The following is a 16959-nucleotide window of genomic DNA, read 5'->3' on the forward strand; positions in this document are numbered from 1 at the left end:
GATAACATTATATACTTCACAATATTTTTATAGAAAGCCAATGAGACTAATCAAAACGTATTTCTATACATTTTCATGAATGTAGAGCTGTTTCATGGATATAACAACAATGGAACATTGTCTTTTGGCACTGGTGCTGCTACCAATGAACTGGTTCCACTTTGGCCTGCTTTCTTTTTATGACAAATCTAGAGACAGCTAGAGGGCGGAAAAACAAGTTCATAGCATCAGTTTCATTTGCTCTATATTTTAAATTTGCCAATGGCCCAGGCCTTGATCAACTAATTCCCATTAAAATTTGGAGCTTCCACAAAGCAACATGTTAAAGGAATATAATAGAATAGGCTTCATGGAATTCAAACAGGAAAAAAGATGTGAGGAGCTATAAATTTGCACCATATTCAGAGAAGTGACCCCAACGAAGAAATTATCAGACTGCTATCGTGACTTAAAAAGAAAATGAAACTTAATTCTGTATGCTTTCTGTGATATTTCCATTTTGGACTTTACAACACTTATTTTAGAATTCGACAGAAGCAGAAAGAAGGCGGCACGTACTCTCCTCGAGATGCAGAAATTATTGACACTAAATTCAAGCTGGATCAGCTCATCACTGTGGCAGATCTGGAACTGAAGGACGAGAGATTAACGCGGTGAGCACACTCCTCTTGGCGAACAGTGGTTCAGAGGGCCTGGAGCCATGACCCTATTCTGACCTATGCTTGTTGGAAGTGTTTGTGGGGCTCCTATTTACACAGGTCATAGAGATCTTCTTTCAAAGGGTGACCTCCATCTTCTGCACACTTCTCACTGGTGTTCGGAGAATCACTTAATCTTCCTCATGCTTTGGGTTCAATATGAACCTCGGACTATAATGTTCAACCAAGCTTTTTTTTTTTTTTTTTCCTGAGACAAATATTTTTAAACATTAAACCTTTAAAATTATGTTTAATAATTCACTTCAGATGATAGATTTCTTTTTCACTGGATTTGCTGGAAGTGTCCATATTTTTCATCACAAGTTTAATTAAATTTGTAACTACTTGATCTGTTTACATCATTTTTATGAAAGCCTTATAGCTCTTTGTTTTAGGATGAAATTACACTAAGAGTCTAACTTGTGTGTTAACACTTCATTTTTTAAATTGCTTAGTGTTTAAAAATTAAATACAAGGTAAAAATTACCTGTGGAAGGAAAAGTGTGTCTTCAGTATGTGTCAGAAATAGTAAAGGTGCTTAATTTTAAAGAGTATTTTAAATCCTTTTGAAATCATTATAAATCATTCAAAATGTTGGCACATCTGAAAAACTTGTCTATTAACAGAATTCATCAAATTCTTAATAAAAACTGTCATCAGGCCATCATAACTAGTTTAGATTCTTATAAGACCCAATGTTTTGTGGTGCTTATAAGCACATGACAGCTTTTACAAAGTACATGAAGAACTATGCTGGACTTTAAAAATTATTATTAACTCTGGAAATATGCCATTAAAGTTCCTGAACTTAAAAAGGAATTGTTCTTAGTTGTCATTTAGCAAAGCTGGTCTTTACCTAATAGATTGACTTTGAAAGAATATTTTTCAGCATATCTAAAAATATCTAATGTGTGTTTTGGAGGGAAGTGTCATCTGATGAGCAGGGGCCTTCCAAATACTGCAAAATGAAAGCTATTCAGTGTTATCACTAAATTAGAAGGACGTTTACTTTCTTAAAGAGGAAAACTCACTTCTTTATATTGAGATATTCACCTTTGTTTATATTCTAGTAGGGGTGGTTTCTATGGATATAACAAAATGGATGGTGCTCCAAAGACCATATGTAAGACGGTTATATATTATCCAGGACATAGTTTTCCACACTAGAAAGGTTATGTATGAAAGACCAATAGATTTTCAGGGTAACCTGCCAAAGCTACGCCACATTTTAGGAGCAATACAGCATTCCAGTATTAGGCTGTGTCTCAGCCCTAAAACGGTCACCCTGCATAGTAAAAGGAAGTGTCTTCTCCTTTCCCCTGCGGGCCAACTGAATTTCTGCATTATTCTCTCAAATCCTGTCCTTAATTTGTGTTCCACTTCTACAGTCCTGGAGTCTCAGTGTCTTCTCACACCCAAAAGTATAAGGCATAAAACATCAAACCTCTCAGTTCAATTAATTTTAGTTGTTTGAACAATTTAGTTGAATCCGTTCAGACTAAAATGTGAGCTTCTAAGTGTCCAAACACTTTTAGGGCACTTTTTAAAGAACCTTTAATGATCCCCTAAAAGTTCTTAATAAGTAGATCTTTAGGAAAGAGATAGGACATAATGAAGTGAAAAGAGCCATTCGGTATTAAAGTGTTCTTTATCGAGGAGGTTATCATTCTAGGCAAGCTACGGGGAGGTTAGATCCCCTAAGCTCTGTGTGTTTTCACAGCTTGCCCTTTCCTGCACTTCTGAACACAGCCATTATCTAAAAGCTGGATGATTTTTGTTTTGTTTTGTTTTTTTAACAATGACTGTCATGGCAGCTAATGGAAAAGGTGAATAAGGACTGCATAGATTGCTTATTATTGGTTTTTTATAAATCAGGGACTGTCTTATTTAACCTTGACTCCTAATTATTTATTTTGCTGCTTCCATGTCTGTTTATGTATATGTGGATTTATTTGTAAAATGATATAGAAGCGTCTTTCAAGTATATCTCAAATAGTGTTTATTTATTTTTGCCCATAGATCATTAGTATATATTACCCCAGTAATAGTATAGTTGGAAATTTTAGTTTCTATGCTTTTTTACTTTCTTATTTTTTGTTATGATTCCAGCATTCATGACTGTAAAACATTTTTATTTGTAATGCCAGTGGCACATAAGAGTATGTTTTGCTTGATGACTACAGAAATCTATTAAAATAACTATCAAGTGGTTTGAGTATTAGCTCTTCATTACAGATCTGCCTCCAGATTCACTATTAATGGAAGGTTTTTCATGTTAATAATTTCAGTACTACAGAAGACAATAAATCTAGAAAAATAGTAACTAATGGATCCATAGTCATGTGCACATTTACTAGGGGCCACCCTTCAGTGACACTCTAAAGTCTTCACTTGACTTTAAGGTACTGGAAGATCTAAATCTACTGAAAGCCACATAGGTCATGAGAGGAGAGCCACAGACGCTGATAGTAGATTCTGAGAGTAAAAAATCAGGGAGTTTGAGGGGTTTCAAAATTGTTGAATAACTTATGTCATATGTCTTTGTTATTTTCAGGAAAGTATGTAGGTAATTTCCTTCCAATCTACCCAGCTAACATATGCTTTTTCTACTTGAGGCTTAGGCAATGTTCCTTTCCTTCCAACTTGCCCACTTCCTTCATGCTAATTGGACTAGCAGTGTTCCTCAGTGTCATATGTCTTGACCTATCCATAAGAGAAGTGATAAAAGACTATCTAATCAATAATTAAATATTAATTCTAGGAGATTATCTATTTGACAAAAGTCATTATGATGCTTATACTAAATCCTGTCGAGGACTTGGAGTTTTATAGTCGGAAATTATTTCTTTGGTGTAAGTACTGTATATTGACATACATGTTAAGATTCATCCTGTAATTTTTGTATGTGTAAACTCCCATTATTTAATTATATACTACCTTGTTTCACAAAGGATCTCAAGAATTCTCTCCCATTGTACTTTTTCTTCCTGAAGGCGAATGAAACTCAAGTGAAGATTTAGTACCCTGGAAAAAAAAAAGAAAAAGAAAAAAAGATTTTGTACTCTGTAACTCCATGAAAACATTCAGGATAGGCCATGATAATGTTTTAAATTCCTATTTGGAATGATAACTAGATCATTTCCTTAATACATATCTTATATTTAAGTTTAGAGAATGCAAGATATATTTCTTAGGAAGGGTATTTAATATTTTGGGCTCATCTCTTCCACATTCACCAGATTAGAAAATGACCTTTGTGGTTTGTTACTTGATAAAGAAATGAACAAAAAGACATTTTGCGACAGCTTCTTCAAAACACAGCCGCTTAGCCCAAGGAAGTGAGGAAGGTTTCTAGGAGGAAATATTGGCAAGAGCATGAACATTCAGGTAAAAGAGACCTGTCTCTTCAAGATTGCAGAGACCAGCTGGCCCTATGGATTGCTTTATCTAATTTGACTGCAACACAAATGACCTTCCCCAGAGAGTTATAACACTTAAAATTAAATAAGCTATCAGAATGCTCACGAGTTAAATATTCTATTTGCTAAAAATGTTTATTTTTCACTGTCTCCTTACCAGGCTTAATTTATAGTAGGCTTCCCTCCTCCCTCCCCCACCCATGGTGAGTAAATCAGAAAAAAACAAAAACAAAAACAAAAACAGTAGAATAACATTAATCAGTGTTACTAATCTTCTTACTTGACACTCAGTTTCTTCCAAACCTGATTTTTCCCCTCAAATTTTGTGCATCATTCCATATTATCTTGCCTATTTTAGTTGAGTGAATGTAATGGTGCATTAATTAGACTCAAGGCCCAATCCAGTAATCATGAATGGAATTAAAATCCTCAACAAAATAAAGCAAACAAATGAATTGTTGTTTTTAGAGTATTTTCCTTTTTTCAGTAATTTTAGAAGTTTGCATATTAAATTTTTGTTAAATGTATGTATCTTCGGGAAGCTCTTGTAAACTCTAAAATCAGAATACATTTGGCATTATTATTGTTTTTTACAATTTTTTTAAAAGATCTATTTATTTATTTGACAGAGAGAGAGAGAGAGAGAGCACAAGTAGGCAGGAGTGGCAGAGGGAAAAGGAGAAGCAGGCTCCTCTCTGAGCAGAGAGCCCAATGCAAGGCTAGATCCCTGGACCCTGAGATCATGACCTGAGCTGAAGGCAGACACTTGACTGACTGAGCCACCCAGGCACCCCTGTTATTTCCAATCTTTATAAAATTAAAAATCACCCCAGTCTACTTACACATAGAGAGCTTGCTAACCTGATAATTGCTACTATTTATACGCAACTACTATGTGTTAATTCTGTGTGTAGTGATCTCACTTAACTCTTTCAATCCTTTGTGGTAGATACTTTTATCCTCATTTTACAGTTGAAAAACAAAAGATACTTAGAGAATTTAAGTTCAAGGTGGTACATCTAGTAAATAGAATAGTCACGATGCTCACCTCAGTGTGTTTGATTCAGAGGTAACAGATTGATTCGAAGGTAACAAGATGTGCCTGCACGTGTGTGTGTGTGTGTGTGTGTGTGTGTGTGTGTGTAACTCTGAAGCATACTAGATGAGATCAACATAACCCCTATTAAAAAAAAATAAGGCCCCATGGGATCCTTCTGCAAGCAGTGTTTTCTATGCAGAGAATTGATTCTAAGGGAAGAATTGCTTTTTTTTTAAAATTATTTCTGCTTTAGTGATATGGGACAAAGGAGTGGTGGCATTATACAATAGGTTCAAACTTGCAAACTGACCTTCAGTAAGAATACACAATATTTGACTGGTACATGAAATTCTATGTAAAACCATTAGCATTTTAATTGCCATCAATTTTTTGACAGATTCTGGTCATTAATTCTACTTCTCTCATAAACTGTTTTGCAAATGACATCAAAAATACATGAATCCAGATAAGAAATGTCTGACAAATATGTGAACTTCAGACAAGTGTCCTGAAGTAGGATGAAGCCCAAGATATTTAATGCTCATGTTCTTGTAGTAGCAAAAAATAATCCAATGTGTTTGTGTACTAAATAAATAATGAATCTTTACTTCCAGATATTCTTCATTTTTCTTTAGACGCAAGGAGATTTTTGTCATCCAGTAAGTTACTGTGGTGATGCAGAGCTCTGTTGTGATTGTTTTCATCTTGTCAGGTGGTGTGCTCTATATTTTTAAATATACTATATTGAGCGTTTTGTTGTTTAATGTGCTTTTTTTTTTCCCAAAGCCAAAAAAAGCCCCATGCTTTCTACTTAAAATATGACCTCTATAATTTGCATGCTGTTGATATGGTAAAGTTAACCTTATCAAAATGCACATTGACTCATAATGTGCATGTCCTGAGAATTTGCTGTGTTCTCGTGTTGTGTTAGCTTTGATAGTAAAATAAGTTTTCACCTAGATTTCCTCACGTGCATCTTGTCTCATTATACCCTGATACAAAGCTGAGTTCTCCATCTGACAGATGGAGTCCCAGTCCACACCTCACACATGCTCACTTCAACTACTGCAGGTGGTAACCTGTAAGGACCAAGATGAGGGAATTTCCTGTTCTGTGTCTCTGGGGCATACACAGTTCATAGTCTCTGCACTTGGCCCTAATCAATGGATAGCTAACTGTGCATGTTTGCAGGCGCTCCGCTGATGCTTGGAAATGCCTTTTATATGCTGGCACAAAAAATTGCTTTATATGTTCGGAAGGTAGTATAACAAAATGTCAGCATTACCAGGGACCGCAGCAACTGATTGAATGCCTCAGAGGTAATCAGTTTCTTCAGGCAAAGAATATGAATGGAGGCAAAGAACAAAATGTATTTGATTTCAAAAATCCCAAATCTTTGATAGAGGAGTCAGTCTCCATGAGCCACAAGGCTGGATGGGGCCAAGGCTCCTGACATTGATCACGAATAGTACTCAGCATGATTAAAACAGTGGAGGCCAGGGACTATTCCTACTCTCATCATATTTAGCATTTTGGAATCATAGGTAACCTTGTTTTATACTTCATATGAACTAATTGCCAAAGTTTCCATTGACAGAATTAGAAAGGTCTTATAAAAATACATTTTCCTCAAAGGACCTGCTTGATCAGATTCAGTTGTCAAAGTAAGACTCTGTTGAGCTAAAGCTTTAAGTGATCCCATCACACATAAAACATCCATTTCCAACCAGCACTCAAAGCTGACCTCTCAGCATTCCAGACTCACAAAGGGTCTGGTTGAGAAGCTCTGCCAAGTATCTTTCTTCATCATCATTAAACAGAATTCTTTTACTTTTTTTTGCTTTACGCCATTAACGCCTCAGAAAAAAATACTTCCATTTTTACTTCATATTTCTCCTTGAGCACCAAATTTTCTCTCTTAGAATTAGTCAGTTGTGTCCTACTTAGAGCTCTTACTTTGACAGAGCCCAACCTAATGATTCGGATTCATCAGAACCTTTGTAGAACACCTGTGCATAAATCCAATTTGTTAAAGTAGATGTATTCTCCTTCCAAATTTAGTTTTCTGAGGTTGCCTTCTAACCCCTAACTGAAGAACTTTAGTGCAAACCTGCCTCGCTAGCTAATAGTTCAGAGTCAAAGCACTACTTTATAGACGATGTCATGTCACCTGTGTCCTCTTCTCTACGTTCTCACCGAGAGCCTGTGCCTATCTCTTCACACAGCCATCAGCAGTTTCTTCTTCATTTTCTCTTTCTACTTCTTCCTGCCCTATTGCCCAAGGTAGCTTAAGTTTGTGTCCCCGGTTGTAATTTAGAATATGTGGCTGACAAAATAAAAGATCTGTCAAGAATTTTTCAGTTGTGCTAATGTGGGGAGGCTTAGTGATGAAAATTCAACTCTTGCCACCTTGGGAGTCTTCTTTCAGCAATTTGACATCAGCAAGAATGTTGCTTTTCCTTATCTGTCTAGAAGTATCAGTTGGGCACCTACCACGTGCCAGCCACTGTTCTGAGCACTGGAAATAGCGTGATGAAAACAGAAAGGCCATTGCCTCCAAAGAGCTGCCCTTCAAATGGCTAAGCTCCTTTTAAATCTATTTGTCTTTACAGATGTGAGGAAATACACCGGGAAAATACTTAGCACTTACTAATTGATTGTTTTTCTAATAAGAAAAATATTACAAAAAAAAAAGAAAAAAAAAGAAAAATATTACATTACTTCTTGAGGTAGTATGTTTACCTTATAAAATGAAGTTTCAGTGTCAGCTGTACAGTACAGGTATTAGGATAATATTGTAGGTTTAAGGTGTAGAGCATCATGGTTTGGTTTACATATATTGTGAAGTGATTACCACAGCAGGTTCAGCTAACAAACATTTTTTTTTCATATAAATACAATAAAAAGGAAAGAAAACAGATAAGGAAAATGGGAAAAAAAATGTTCTCCCTGTGATGAGAACTCTTAGGATCTATTCTCTGAACAATTTCAAATACACCAGATAGCAGTATTAGCCATAGTCATTGTGTTGTGCATTATATCCCTAGCATTTATTCCTTACTACTGGAGGTTTGTACCTTTTAACCACCTTCCTCCAATACCCCCTCCCTCTGCCCTCACCTCTGGTAACCACAAATCTGATTTCTTTCTCGATGAACTTGCTGTTTGTGTTTTAGATTCCACATGTAAGTGAGATCATACAATATTTGTCCTTTTCCGTTTGACTTGTTTCACTTAGCATAATGCCTTAGGCCCATCCATGCTGTTGCAAATGGTACAATATCCTCTTTTTATGGCCAAATAATATTCCTCTGTGTATATATATATATATATATACATACCATATATATATATACATATGGCCAAATAATATTCCTCTGTATATATATATATATATATATATATATATATATATATATATATATATATTAGCCACGACTTCTTTATCCATTCACCCACTGATGGGCACTTTGGTTGCTTCCATGTCTTGGCTGTTGTAAATAATGTTGCCATGAACATGGGGAGCAGATGTCTTTTTGAGTCAGTATTTTTCTTTCCTGTGGATATATTCCTAGAAGTAGACTTGCTGGTCATACTTTGGCTCTGCTTTTAACTTTCTAAGGATTGTTTAACTTTTTTAATTTACATTAGGGAACAGGAAAATTATTGGTGATTTGATAAAAGAATGAAGAAAGACCGAAAAGAATGCTACTTTAAAGCCTAGCACAGGGATCCCTGGGTGGCGCAGCGGTTTAGCGCCTGCCTTTGGCCCAGGGCGCGATCCTGGAGACCCGGGATCGAATCCCACGTCGGGCTCCCTGTGCATGGAGCCTGCTTCTCCCTCTGCCTATGTCTCTGCCTCTCTCTCTCTCTCTCTCTGTGTGAATATCATAAATAAATAAATAAAATTAAAAAAAAAAAATAAAAAAAAAAATAAAGCCTAGCACAAATAAAATCAATAGAAAAGCACAAAACTAAAGACATCTTTGAAAGCATTACAGTAAATGCTGCAGATAAGTAATAGGATATCATTTTAGAAGTAGATGTAAATGTTGGAGCAATTAATGGCTTAATTGAAATACAGAAATTAAAAATTCACACTCCATATTTAATAAAACTTAGAAAGATTAATATGTTTTACCAGAACGATAGATTCTGGTACTCATATTCAAATTTTTATTTTATTTGTTAACGTGACAAATACATATTTTAAATCAATGCAATAGAATTTGAGACTCTTTTTTTTTAACCTAACTTAGGTAGAAAACACAAAGTTTCTCAGTTTGTCCTGTGCCACTGGTAATGCTGATTTAAGCTGCTCATCTAGAGGCTATCATCCATGGCTCTCTATTTGGACTATATTTTAATTCCCTATAGATTTCAACTAATTGACCTTGGGGGAAAGCTGAATCTCTGTGACAATATGGTCTTCAATCACCACTGCCAACATAAATAAATGATTCCTCTCTGGATCTATCAAGAGTAATCTGAGTGGAATTTAAGTTTTTGATAGACTTTTAAAAAATGAGCCCAGACACGAAATAATACCCTTTCAACAAAAGGGAATAGGATTTAAGACAGCTAATATTCATGTAATAAAAAGTGTTTAGGCTTTTCTGTTGGAAAGTGGTCAGTTATCTTACTGAAATCTGGACAGTTCCCAAATTGATTTATATAATGATGAACTGAATTTGATTTGATAGCATCATTCACCATTGTAAGTCAATAAAATACCAGTATAAAATGCTCTTCACATAACAATTTTAGTTTTTAAAAATGTTAATAAAAAGTTTTCTATTTGAGTTCCTTTGAGTGTCTTTACAGATCACTTCATTTGAAAATAGCACTCCTGAAATAACGTTGTTGACTTTCATGCACGTTAATTTCTGGGAGGGTATTTTTTTTTATGCTTATCTAACCAACAGTTTTTCCTAAAAGAATTTAATTTCCTCATCAGCAAAAGCCAGTGCTTTTTTTTTTCGTATTATACTCCACTTTCTTTTCTAATTCCCTCTATAAACCATCCAAATTAATTTTTTTTCTATTTAAAAATAAAACTTTAAAAGCCTATAATAACATTTAGAATGCAGCCAATTCTTTTTTAGAGGTTTATTTATTTATTTTAGAGATGGGAGAGGGGTAGAGGAAGAAAAAGAGAGAGGCAATCTTAGGCAAACTCCCTAAGGCTCTAAGCCTGAGCACAGAGCCTGATGTGGACCTGAATCTCAGGACCCTAAAAGATCACGATGTGAGCCGAAATCAAGAGTTGGGTGCTTAACCAACTGAGCCACCCAGGCACCCCAAAATACAGCCAATTTCTAAAGTTAAAAGTTAAAAATACACCCATACAATATGAGGCTATGTATCAAAGCAGTGATATGGATACTACAGACAACAACCAAAAATCTTCTATTTTAAATAGTTGTTTCTCACATTATGTAAATACAAATGCAATGAATAGGTTACCTTAAGTGATTGGGTTTAGATAAAGAGAGTGATACAAAAGAAATAAAGCGCAAGAGCTCTTATTCTTTTTTTGAAGTCTGTCTTTTTATTACTGGATAGGAAAGATGATTTTATCGTTCATATGTCTAGTTTCCTAAGAAGTATCTAGCATGAACTTCTAATGTTAGGGGATCTAATATGGCTTCGTTTAGACTTATGTAGTGTTTATTGATGCAGCTATTGATCATACTTATCTAAAGCTCCTGAGAAGTCTCAATTGCTTACTATTTTAGTGGAAAAATCATTCAGTTCAGATACTTGAATAATAAGCACAGCACATATATTTAGCTTGCTGTGTATGTTGGTCAGTATATTTAATAATGACTAATTCATTGTCAACTATGAATAAAGTTATGAGGGTCATGTAGTGAGTCAGTGCTAATCCTGCCCCTGCCTTCAAGTACCCATGAACCTCAATGCAAGTGTCCTTAATCCATGTGCTTATATGGCCATAATACAAGGTGGAACGTGATTTGTCCATAGAAATTTCATTTCATTGAAGGAAGAAATTATCTTCTCTATAATAGAACAGGTAAGGTCAATGGAAGAGTTAATATTTGAATCAGCTATTGAGGAATCAGTAGGATGGTTGTGAGGAAATACCTAGAACGGTACAAACAGGATATCTAGAATAAAAACAGGATATGTGAAAGGTAGTTGTAAGGAATTATGTTAAACATGCTGGCGTGATGAGAAATGCTTTCACATAATAATATGAAAACTGAATCATTACGATCTTTATGTTATTAGTGATTTATTTAGAGTCTTGAATTGAGAACTAGAAAGCCAAATTTGGATTTGAAATCTGGGTATTTATGACCACTTTTTTTTTTTTTGAGACCCTGATTGAGAAGAATAAAATAGGAAATTGGGGCACCTGGGTGGCTCAGTAGTTGAGCGTCTGCCTTTCACTCAGGTCATGATCCCTGGGTCCTGGGATCAAGTCCCACAGCAGGCTCTCCACAGGGAGCCTGCTTCTCCCTCTGCCTATGTCTCTGCCTCTCTCTGTGTGTCTCCCATGAATAAATAAATAAAATCTTTTTTTTTTAAAAAAGGAAATCTTGCTGCTTAATTTAGCACATTTTAGTCTAATCAGTTTTGAGTAAATTAAATAGAATATTCTTTTAGCAACAAGCAAAAACCTTCCTTTATATCAGTGTAAATAGTGGGACAGATGGTTAAGAGGAGCTTGAGTTTTGCAAAATAAAGTAGAAATAGCAATTACAATACTAATGATATTAACTAATATTTATGTATTGATTCTAAAGCCAAGGGCATTTCTAAGCATTATACATATATGAGCTTAGCTTTACATAAACTTACCCTATTTTCCAAATTAAGAACCGAGGCACAGAAAGATTAAGTAACTTGCTCAAAGTAATGTAGCTAGTAAATGTTGGAACAGGACTTTGAAGCCATAATATTTTGAGTAAGGAAAGAATTCACAAATACCCACCTGGATCCAATAGCTAGCCAGTTACAGTTACTAATATTTGTATAGTTTACAGATACTAATTTCTTTAGAGATATCTTTCAAATGCAAAATAATAGTTTAAAGAAAGCAACTTTCTGTAATGTTTTTCACTGTAAAGAAACTGACAAAAGGAAGTATTTTTATTAGTTATAGTTTCTAAATGAGACTAGACATCATGAATGAGAAGAGGAAGGATGTGAATAATAACAAGGCTGCTTTAGCTATTTCTTGTGCATTTATATTTTAATATGACTATTCATATTTAGTATCTTTTGAGGATTTGATGAACGTACTCTGATTCTGCAAATGCCTTGATGGCTTCCCAGAAGCTAGCCCTACTTTAGATTTTACATAGCCTAGTAAAAATATCCTGCCAATACCACCTCAAATAATCCTGGATTCTCTGAGAAAAGAGAGACTCTCTCCACTATATGATGACAGTCTGACTGTCCTTACATATGTGGACCATGAACCTATCATTAAATCAGACATAGTGTGGTTGAATTTCACTAATCACAAATTGAATAATCCCTGTTGTTATGAAAGTGGTATCTTTGCACCTCAAGAATTTCCATTTCTGTGTGGTAGCAGGGAAGTTGATCTTGCTAATTCAAATATCTCCTTCATATTTCTGTTTTAAGCTCAGTTAACTAGGATTTGCCCAACCTAACTCCCTTGCCTTTCCTGTTTCTGAGGAACATCATATCACAAGAGCACTGGGCATCAGGCATCTAAGGGCACTTGGGTAGTATGGGTCTAGTCCACTATTATATTTTTTTCTTGCTGGTCTTTGCCGAAGCAAAATCATTTCCAACAGGGATTGACTGTCCCTACTTTCTGTTGCTATGTCAGAAGTATTTCCAGGGCCTCTAATTCAGACACTATCTTCCTATCGCAAACCCCAAAGCTAGGATTCTTCTGATTCAGTAACCCATTAAATCATCCCCATATCCATTTGGTTAAAAATTTCTCTGTTGCCTTCTCAGAATCACTCTAGGTGAAATGTGGGAAGCTTACAAGTTCATCTACAAAGACTTTGCTCGAACACTGCTATTTTACCACTGCGATGCCACGTTTGATAATGGGATGCTGTATGAGGTTATGCCCAGAGAAGCTGGGAGATACCTCCTTCTCCTTGGAGACAGCCTATCCCATTAAACAAGAATTCTATCATTCTTCTTGGTAGTACTTGCTCCTGCACCCCCATATTTTTCATTAACCTTTATATTGTAATAGAATGAACTTTTTGACTCATGCTTTCTTCATTGAACACACCCCTTATTGACCATTTTCATAGCATTCATTGTGACACATTTTTCAATCTAATTGTTTTCTTTCATTTGTTCTTTGTGTCAGAAATCACATCCTCTTGTAAACATTATTCACTTAAGGAATGCAGTAAAATCATCCCTGATAATATTTAAAATTTTGAAGAAGTTATGTTTTATTCATTTTATTTCATTATACCTTGTGCCTTTTGTGGTTTTGCAGTGCTAATTGATTGTGCATGACAAATGTGCTATTAAAGATGTTCCCTTCTCTGAATTTGTGCATTACATAGTCTATTTAGCTGTTAAAAATTATTTCATTGTTTTTCAGAGTATGAATAACTTGACCAATGAACTGTCACAGGAGATATGTCTAAAGTAACTGAAAGAACTGTGATTTTTTATGGTTATATACTCATCAAAACTCACTCATGAAATAAAACGTAGGCAATATGATGTCATTTTTCAAAGATCCACTCTCCCTGGTTAAGCATTCTCTATTGACAAAATATTTTTAAAAATTCACTTTAACTCTCTTAGTTAGACTCTAAATACTATGCAATATATGCTTAAAAGTGACCTGTTTTTAACATAGCACCCCAAATGCCTAACAGTATTAAAAGAGTGTCTTAGCTTGAAAAAGAAACTAAGTTATTATTTGGTTATATTTAAGTCCAAATAATATAACTTAGGAAAATAAAATAGAACTTAAAATAATGATTGCCTATCAGGTAAAGACATAGCACATCAGACATTACTGATTTATTATATTTATCTGACTTTAATCTAGAACTCTTTGAGAAAGAGCCATGCCCTCAACTTATCATGCATTTAACACAATCTCTGTTGCAGGTTACTTAGTTATAGAAAATCCATCAAGTAAGTTTGTTAAATATCTTTTCTTCTTTTTGAATATCAATGCTAGGTTCACAGATTCAATGAATCTTAATGTGTGGTTCCTTTTTTGTATGTTTGCTAGAAAAACCTCCAAGCTGGATATAAATCATAAAAGCATGACTAATTGCATGGTAACTGGAGAAATGCTTTCTCTCTCTCTGGGGTGAAGCTTGCATGTCTGTATTTTAGCTTGGGAAGTAATACGGGGATATTTAAACTCCTTAGGGTTTAAAAACCATGTCATTATGAGAATGAGGTCACTGCAATATTTTATATCTTCTAAAACCTTGTAATGTATAAAATGTTTTCTGTATGACAAAGAGGTATTATGTGCTTTAGGATCCAATGATAACTTTATGCCCTTATATTTACTTGAAAAACTTTCTTCCTTACAATGTTAAATCATTCATATAGTCACTGAAAAATTGAAAGAATTTTGTGCCATGGATACAAAGAAAGCACTTACAGGGGAAAGCTAATTTTGTAAATATGACAGAGTGACTTGAAAGGGTTGTGTGGCTATGGGTTTTGAAGTGTCTGTTGTTCTTTGATTTGTTAACTGTACAGCCAGTGCCAATCTAACACGATTCCATTTTATACCTCTCTTTGCTTGGAGGCCGGTAAGCAAGAAATCCTTCCTGCAACATGTTGAAGAGCTTTGCACAAACAACAACCTAAAGTTTCAAGAAGAATTTTCGGTATGTTACTAGCAGTTGTCACAACATTGCCAGACCTCTAGTCGTTTCATGTGTCACATTTCATGTCCATTTTAAGCATGCAAGGCCATGGAGGACTCTGGCCTTGATAATCAATACCCAATTACCAGGTTGATTGTTTGGATAGTAATGTTACACTGGGTGGCCTCTGGTGCAACCTGAACAGAATTATTCACCTACTGTGTGAAGAAAAGGTGTTCTTCTTCAGACCTCCCCAGCCTGAGGCAGCCTGGCCTCATTTCTTCTCTGCTGTCTCATCCAGATGTAGACGGGTGTCTGGAAGGTTGTAGTCATTGGTTTTTGCTGGCATGCGAGATTTAGGCTTTATCATAAATGTTGTTTTTATATTTAAATAATTATTTTAGGTTAAGACTAAATGATTCTATTTTTTATTTGTCTGCATAGTTTATGTTAGTGACATACATGAACCTGAGAACAGAACGTGGTATTTCCAGAAAATACAAAAATAATTATTATTTCTAGAACTACCTAAAAGTAAAAATAACTGTATTTTATGAGGCCTATTGTTAAGTTACTATGAAATAAACACTATCACATTATGGAGAATATGTGATGTTAACATTCTACTTTAACATTATTTAAAAGTAAGATTAATTATATTGCCATTAGCATTTTGTATATCTATGCATCAGGTATATATCAGATCTATAAATAAGCTTTTTAAAAACTTGTATACTTCTTTTCAAACTTATATGATTATTTTGTGTTATATAAGTAAATGGATTTCTAAATGTCATCAAAAATTTTATTTCTTTTTTTCATGAAATTTTTAGTGTGTGAACCTATGAAACAAAGAATTAAGCAATTGGCTTGAATAATTCAGGATTATAATATTTCAGCCTCTCAGGGAATAATAACAAAATGTGAGAAGATTAATGGTATTTCCTACAGCTCTTTGGTTATGCTTCTTAAGTAATATCGGCCTGGATTTAACAAAATCGATGGTACCATAAAACTTTTCTTAGCATTTACACAGCGAGAACTCGCAAATTTTCAGGAGCAAAAGTGTAATTTCACTAGAATAGGAGCGAACATAATTACATTATGCATGACTGAGTAGATGAAAAGTTTTATTAGCAATAACGTTTTCACGTATATTACACTGAGAAAGTTTCTAGTACAACTTTTTTGGAGATCATGGTTTTAACAACTTGTTTTTCTTTTTTTATTTTTTTTCTTTTTTTAATATAAATACATAACCCTATGTATGTAAGAAACTTTTTAAAATACATATCTATGTATATAAGGAACTTTTTAAAAATTATTTTTTATCCTGATGCTGTATTAAGTTTTTTAAAGTGAATTATATTTTAATAAATAAATGCATATTTGATAAACTTTAGAACTCAGACCATACCCATTTATGCCTTAAATATGTGTAAGGTCCTACTGTATGGTAGGCATTGTGTTTGACGTATTGATATATATCAATTGAACACTTAATAGCTAAGTGACTTTGGACAAATCACATAAACTGTCTGTTCCTCAATATCCTTATTTGTAAAATAATAGTATTTATCTCACTCAGTTGTGAATACTAAAATGATTGAATGTGTGTAACACTATGAAGAGTGGCTGACACAAGTATTAGCTATTATGATGGTGACTTCTACCTTAAAGAAGCTCATACTATGAGAAGAACTGCAGACGTGCACAAAAAAATACATAAAACACTGTATCATGACAGAGATACACAGAAAGAAGTGAGGATTGACTTTTTTTGGATAGCAGAAAAGACTCAACAAAGAGATGGCCTTTGAGATGAACTTTTGGACAAGCAGAAGACCAATGGGTAGATAAAGGGGGAGGAATATGCCAGAAAGAGAGAAGGAAGACAAAAGCCTAAGGATGCAAAACAGCTTAACTCATATATGATCCCACTGAAGAGAACAAGCAGTAGGAGAAAGAGCTGGATGAGATGG

The 16959-nt window shown here is 34.6% G+C and overlaps 1 protein-coding gene and 1 long non-coding RNA gene across 3 annotated transcripts in view; one reads left to right on the top strand and one right to left on the bottom strand.

Annotated features, from left to right (window-relative positions):
* PTPRQ (protein tyrosine phosphatase receptor type Q) overlaps nucleotides 1–16959 on the top strand; it is a 246833-nt gene that overhangs the window by 204105 nt on the left and 25769 nt on the right. Inside the window, 2 exon segments of the mRNA XM_038558531.1 lie at nucleotides 525–653; nucleotides 14917–14998. Of these exon segments, the coding sequence (XP_038414459.1) occupies nucleotides 525–653; nucleotides 14917–14998 (211 nt within the window).
* Nucleotides 1–16959, bottom strand: part of LOC102156585 — a 76346-nt gene that overhangs the window by 12298 nt on the left and 47089 nt on the right. For both annotated transcript variants that reach the window (XR_005370404.1, XR_005370403.1), the window contains one exon: nucleotides 3636–3722. This is a non-coding gene — a long non-coding RNA (uncharacterized LOC102156585). The remainder of the gene's footprint in view (nucleotides 1–3635; nucleotides 3723–16959) is intronic.

Source organism: Canis lupus, chromosome 15 (genome assembly GCF_011100685.1).
Source record: "Canis lupus familiaris isolate Mischka breed German Shepherd chromosome 15, alternate assembly UU_Cfam_GSD_1.0, whole genome shotgun sequence".
Taxonomy (NCBI): Eukaryota; Metazoa; Chordata; class Mammalia; order Carnivora; family Canidae; genus Canis; species Canis lupus.